This window comes from Egretta garzetta, unplaced genomic scaffold (assembly GCF_000687185.1).
Source record: "Egretta garzetta isolate BGI_Z169 unplaced genomic scaffold, ASM68718v1 scaffold61, whole genome shotgun sequence".
Lineage (NCBI taxonomy): Eukaryota > Metazoa > Chordata > Aves > Pelecaniformes > Ardeidae > Egretta > Egretta garzetta.
The window spans coordinates 1,285,746-1,292,005 of record NW_009258620.1 but is presented as its reverse complement, the minus strand read 5'-3'; the positions used below and the strand labels follow the sequence as shown (position 1 = coordinate 1,292,005).

General features: G+C 46.0%; 1 protein-coding gene across 4 annotated transcripts in view; it reads left to right on the top strand.

Annotated features, from left to right (window-relative positions):
- MIB2 (mindbomb E3 ubiquitin protein ligase 2) overlaps nucleotides 1-6,260 on the top strand; it is a 50,639-nt gene that overhangs the window by 11,427 nt on the left and 32,952 nt on the right. For 3 of the 4 annotated variants that reach the window (XM_035903579.1, XM_009648131.2, XM_035903577.1), the window contains 2 exons: nucleotides 5,064-5,414; nucleotides 5,879-6,050. In XM_035903579.1, the coding sequence (XP_035759472.1) occupies nucleotides 5,168-5,414; nucleotides 5,879-6,050 (419 nt within the window). In that variant the 5' untranslated portion in view covers nucleotides 5,064-5,167. Of the gene's footprint in view, nucleotides 1-3,936; nucleotides 4,012-5,063; nucleotides 5,415-5,878; nucleotides 6,051-6,260 lie in introns of those variants that run through there. The other variant, XM_035903578.1, reaches the window with a different exon arrangement.

The following is a 6,260-nucleotide window of genomic DNA, read 5'->3' as shown; positions in this document are numbered from 1 at the left end:
CGATGGGATGCGCTGGGCTGCGGTGGGATGGGGTGCGATGGGCTGCGCTGGGCTGCGGTGCGATGGGATGGGCTGGGATGGGGTGCGATGGGCTGCGGTGGGATGGGATGGGCTGGGATGGGGTGCGATGGGCTGCGGTGTGATGGGATGGGGTGGGGTGGGGTGGGATGTGCTGGGCTGGGCTGCGGTGCGATGGGATGGGCTGCGGTGCGATGCGCTGTGGTGCGATGCGGTGCGATGGGATGCGGTGCGATGGGCTGGGCTGCAGTGCGGTGGGCTGGGCTGCGATGCGACGCCGCTCATCTCTGGCCGCACCTCGTGGGCTCAGGCCAGTGGAGCTCGGACGGAGCTCAGGCTCCAGCTGTGGTGGCAGCAGACAGGACAGTGGTAGGAGCTGCCGAGGGGTGAGGGCAGTGGGCCCCTTGCTCCGGCTTGTTGGGGTGCTGGTGCAGGGATGGCTCTCCCGACAACCCTCCCGCCTGATCGGTGTCTGTGGTGGGAGCAGGGCTACCCCTGCTCTAACACACCTGGGTTTGGGTCCAAAGGGTTGAGCTGTTCTATCAGATTTGGGAGTTTGCAGCCCACGTGTGCTTTGCATGCCTTGGAAAGCCAGCTAAGAGCGAGAGGGTGAAAGTAAGGAGATGGGCGTGAGCTCTTTGGTAGGTGTTGGATGCCGCAGATCTCCAGTTATTAGAAATACAATATCCGAAATAACAGACTGTACCTGAAGAGAAGGAAGAGTCAAAGAGCAAAACAGGAAGAGATGGAGGATGATGTAATTTGCCAAAATGATTAGCGTGATAATGACTTCTTTTGGGACTTGTGATTTAACAGTTGGGAAAGCTGGGCATTTCAGTGAGCTGTCGTGGGAAAGACCCCATAACAAAAGTTCTGCTGCAGGCATCCCCATGTGAGTTCACAAAGGATGTTCAGAAACTGGAGGGATATTGAAGTCTGAGCTTCGCAACCTTGTGCTGCTCTTTTGAAAACATGTATGACTTGCATTTGCCCTATCCAGAAGCATTCTTAGGATAGGCGAAGCTCTCCAAGGTGGGGTAATTCACCCGAGAAGACCATTCAAACTGCAAAATGTGTGTGAAGGAAAAAAAAGAAGAAAACCTGCTGCTTTAAAAAAAAAAAAATCAAAATGAAACAAAATAATTTGCATCTTCCTGTGTTTACCATACTGTTCAAATAACTTGATAACCAAGTTACACGCACTGATTTTGTCAATCTGCTTACACCACTGTTTGGTTCTGTTTACTCTGTGTCCAGCACAGCAGCAACCTTTGCCTCTGAGGGATACTCGGTTGCCCCTAGAGCACCTTCTACCAACAGCGCAGCCTGAATATCCGCAGAAAGTTGCAACGATTATTGCAACCAAAACGTTGCAGGCTGAAGGCGCTTAAGTATTTTCCCTTTGTTCCAGTTAAGGATTGCTGAGATTTCCTAAGAATGGACTCCTAGACTACACCTGGGCTGTTCTTTCCTGTGGCACAGTAGATGAGGTCAGGATTCAGAAATACACTTGTGTTTTACAGTGTTTGTTTGTAGTTACTTTAAACTCCCATGGGAAGCTGATGTGTTCCCTGTGAATCATTTCTGGCAGCTATACCTATCCATGCCTGGAATAATTATGACCCAGACAGCATCAGGGGAGGAGTACTTGCTTCAACGAGTGAAACGTTTCCACTTAGGAAGTAAATCATGCTGATCACTGGCAAGGTTCAGGCTGCACGAGCATTGTAATTCGTCTCATAGAGATTTTGAATGGTTCTTTACTCTTGTTACACATCGCCCCTGCAGATTAGATGGGAACGCAGAATGCGTTCGGTGCTTTCTTGTGTGGAAATGAGAATATTCACATTAAGAAAACTTCCTCCAGAGCAGCGAGCAGAGGATTGCGTGAAGGTCGCTGCAGCACAGACGACTCCATTAACTGGTATTCAGCATCAGGAGTGTGCAGCTGAACCACGGTAGCTTCCTAGAGCTGTGGGATGAGTGCACCTGCAGCTCCTTTCTGAGTTGGAGGGACCTGCAGAACTGAGGGAAGCTCGATGCCTGTGGCAACAGTAAAAGTCTGTTCCCATCTGGATCCAGCTTATTATGGGCTACTGATTAGATGGATTTTTGTCCTTGCAACTCGGTACCTGTAGTGCTGACAGAGATTGCTGTCTGTTGGCAGTTCTGCGACAAGACACCTGATCTTGGCATGTCTTGCTGCACCCGTAAGTAAATTCACAGTGCAGTGGAATGGTGCGTTTCTCCAGGACTCTTTCTACAAAGTGTCTGCCTGGAGCTTGTGTGCTTCGCTGGCGGTTTGAAGAAGGAGTCTCTGTAGCATCTGTGTCAGAAAGGTAGTGGGAAGGCGCACGGAGAAGGTGTGGGTTTTGCCTGCATGTAGGTCACACATTTCGAGGCCCAAGGCAGCTCTGACCTGAGGCTGGTACTCTGCTGTTGAGCATGTGTCACGACAGATAGCGTGCTAGCCTGCTCTGCTGTTTTCAGGTAGCAAGGGGGATCATCCTTCTTTATACCGCAGTGACTTGAATTTTATGGGTTTGTGGCACAGCCTGGAATATTCTTTTATGATTAGTAATTTTGGGAACTGGCATTGCCTTCTTTGAAACGCTGAGAGTTCTGAAGCCTGTGATGTTGCATTCCTGGGGAGAGGAAAAGGTCCACTGAAATGGCATAAAACTCTTAAGGTTGGGGAGTGACAGTCCATCCTCATTAAAAAAACCCATGGTATTTGTTGCTTCCTTCTCTAAGCATGCAATTCCTTTTTGCGCCGTTAACTGCCTCCACTCAACTTCCACCAGTTCGCTTGGATGAAACGGGAGGGGTGGTTTTGTGTTTAAGGAAAAGCCATGTAGCTATAATTGAACTGTGCTTCTCTTGTACCTTTGTATTGTTGGCTGTTTCCATTTGTTTTCTCTGCAGTGGGTTTGACTCTCTCGACCGGGTGATAGCAGCCTTTTAAAAAAGCAATTTTGCCTCTTAGTTAAAGCAATAAAGTGTCCATGTTATTTATTCCTGATCTGGAGGAGGAGGGGATTGTCCAGATCTCATTAGGCTCTGCAATGCTTTCTAAAAAGGATAATTTTTCTTTTTCATAATTTCTGTTTTCATAAAGACAATAAACACCAGAGCACCTGAAACTCAGCAAATGTTACATCCACCTCCACAAAGGAAGGCTAAACGAAAGCATTGCCCAAGGCATCTTTTGGTGATGATTAGAACGAAAGATGACATGAAGTTCACAAGGACATTTGTTTTTGATGCTGCTCTCATGTGACGGGTGTTTGGATGTCACAGCAATGCGTAGCAGGAAAAGTCTGAAGCGAGAGCGATGCTACAGCTGCAAAGGCTCTTTCTGCGTGCTTGAAACTTGATTTTGCATCAAACTACTCCTTCATACATTTAAAAGGGGATGTTTGGGTGGAGGAGGAGTTTATTTTTAGGCCTCAGTGGTTTCAGTTGCTTTATTAGTAGGCAGTAGCGTTAACAACGTGTTGCGTGCCACAGAGCTGCTCCTACGGCCGTGCCTGAGTACGCGTCCTATTAGCCTGCTGGCTGCTTTCAACTGGCTCCGTGTCATGGCAGTTGGTAAGATTTGCTGTACTTTTGGAATCTGCACAATTTGGCCCTTGGCATTCTGATTTTTTTTCATTTTTCTTTTTAATTTTGAGAAAATTTTGGATGTTACAGATAGCTTGAGAGGAAGAGGGAGGCCCAGAAATGCCCAAAAATAAAAGGATGCTACAGCAGATTTTTCCAGCAGTCAAAGCAGCAGCTTGGCCCTAGATATTGAAAGCCACACTCGTCTATCTTGCTGTTCTAGTGAGGAGGTAAACCAGGCTTTGAGAATCTATTTGATTTAATTCAAAGTTGTGGATGTGCTGCATCCGTGTGGTATTCGCCTCATTTACCAATTGTCATGGCAACAGCTGGAAAGGCTACCCCAAGCTTGTACTGATCCCAGCGCAAAATCTGCAGTGCTTATTGCAGGTAAGCAGTAACCCTTCCCTGTTCCTGCTGTAGCTAGCGTTGATAAATAGAAGCAAAGATTGACATTTCTCTGGCATTGGCACTTTTTTTTAAAAACTGCTATTACTTTTGGAAAACAGAGAAATGTTTCTTTCATGTGCATCTTTAAAACTTCCTGTATCCCCAAATCAAAACTAACTTTCTGGGCAAGTGAAACTCAGCATTGTGGTGTTATGTGGTAAGGTGCATACGAAGAGTCTTCCTCAAAAATAGGCTGGTATTGAATTTTGTTGCTAAAATCGTGCTGCTGGTGTTTTCTTGGTCATTTCTTCTGACTCTATTTTGTGTGCTTTTTTGTTTCTGTTGCTGCTGTGTCTCTGGTACTCTGGTAGCTATTGCACATGCTCCTGAACTTGAAATCAAGGGCTGGTACTGGAGTTTTGTAAAGACCTCTTGCCCAGTTCTCTTCCCTCGTACCCAGTGCTCTGGAATAAATCTCTTGGATATTATGCGGATGTTTCTGTGCCTTGGAAGTCTGGCTAGTTTGTGTGTCCTTCCCATCTGTGCTAAAGCTGTGAGGATCCCTGTTTTAAATAAAAAGTACAGATTTATCTACTCAGCAGGTCAGGCCTCTTCTGCAGCCAGGTCATTCTGGGGAAAAAAAAGATCTTTTTCTTTTTTTAATGAGACTGGAGTTAAATTCGCCTGTGATACCATGAAGAAAAGGGGCTTCCAATTTTCTTGCTAAAGGCAGCTGTCATTTTTAAAACGCCAGCTGGACTATAATTAAGATGTAAGCTAAATAGAAGGTAGTCAGGATGTTCCTCAGTAATCTCTCGTTGCACAGAATGTCTTATGATGGTGTTTACAGTAGGATGAGATAAGTACTTCAAGTTGGGCTTTGAGTTCTTTTCATTTGAGAAGCAGAATCAAGAAAACCAACTGGCACTGCTAATTCAGCATGAGTTTGTGTAGCAAGGGTACGAGCTGAAATGGCATCCACCAGTCTTGCTATGAAAGTTACTGCTGTGATGTGTTGAGTGGCATCACTTAATTGTATGTGGTCTTACTAGGTGTGCTGAACATGCTGATGACGATGCCGAATGTGTTGCTGATGATACTGCCTGTCTCCAAGACCCCTTACGTGGAAGAATTTTAGGGGTTGCTGTGCAGATCAATGGACGTGGACCCCTATGCCAGCATGCAGGTTGGGATGCGGGTAGTTCGTGGAGTGGACTGGAAGTGGGGCAGCCAGGACAACGGCGAAGGCAATGTTGGGACTGTGGTTGAGATTGGTCGGACAGGCAGCCCAACCACTCCAGATAAGACTGTGGTCGTGCAGTGGGATCAAGGCAACAGAACCAATTATCGGACTGGATTCCAAGGGGCTTACGACCTTCTTCTCTATGATAACGCACAAATAGGTAAGTATAGCGTGGGCAAGAAGCACAAACACTAGCGCTGTAAACCCATCTCCTTTAGTGTCTGTAAAACCTGCCTCACATGCTAGCTGGATGTTAAGGCTTTTGCAACTGCCTGTGGACTAATACTGAGCAGCAGTGTACGCTCAGCCACTTCATGGCAATGCAATTCCTGTTTGTTTCTGTGCAAAGGCTTTTATTTCCTCTTTTTTTATCTGTGGGTCTAACAGTTTTGCTGACTTTATCTTTCTGCTAGATTCTGGCATGATTTTTAGGATGAGAGTTCCTTAAGCCAGGAAATGGATACTTCATATTGCATGTATCGCTTTGTATTATATTCTTGCATCATCTTCAATACACGCACAGTACATGATTTTTCTCTTTAAAACACGCTGAGAGCTGTTCTAAGAGCCTGGTTTATCTGGATTTTGCATGGATCTTATATTCCTTTGCTTTTGTTCTCCTAGGTGTCCGTCACCCTAACATCATCTGTGACTGTTGCAAGAAGCATGGTATACTGGGAATGCGGTGGAAATGCAAGATGTGTTTTGACTATGACTTGTGCACACAGTGTTACATGAACAACAAGCATGATCTGTCTCATTCCTTCGAGCGCTATGAGACAGCACATTCACAACCGTAAGTGGTGCTATTTGGGGGGTCCAGTTAACCATGTTGAGATTTATAGGTCTCTATTCTATAGCAGTGGTCTCCAAAATGGGAGGTGTGTGCCCTAGGGGGTGTGCAACATGATCGATTGAGGTGCAGGAATAAAATAATAGAACTGCAGTAGTACGTCTGTAATTTATAAAGAAATAAATGTACATATATTATAATAAATGCACATAC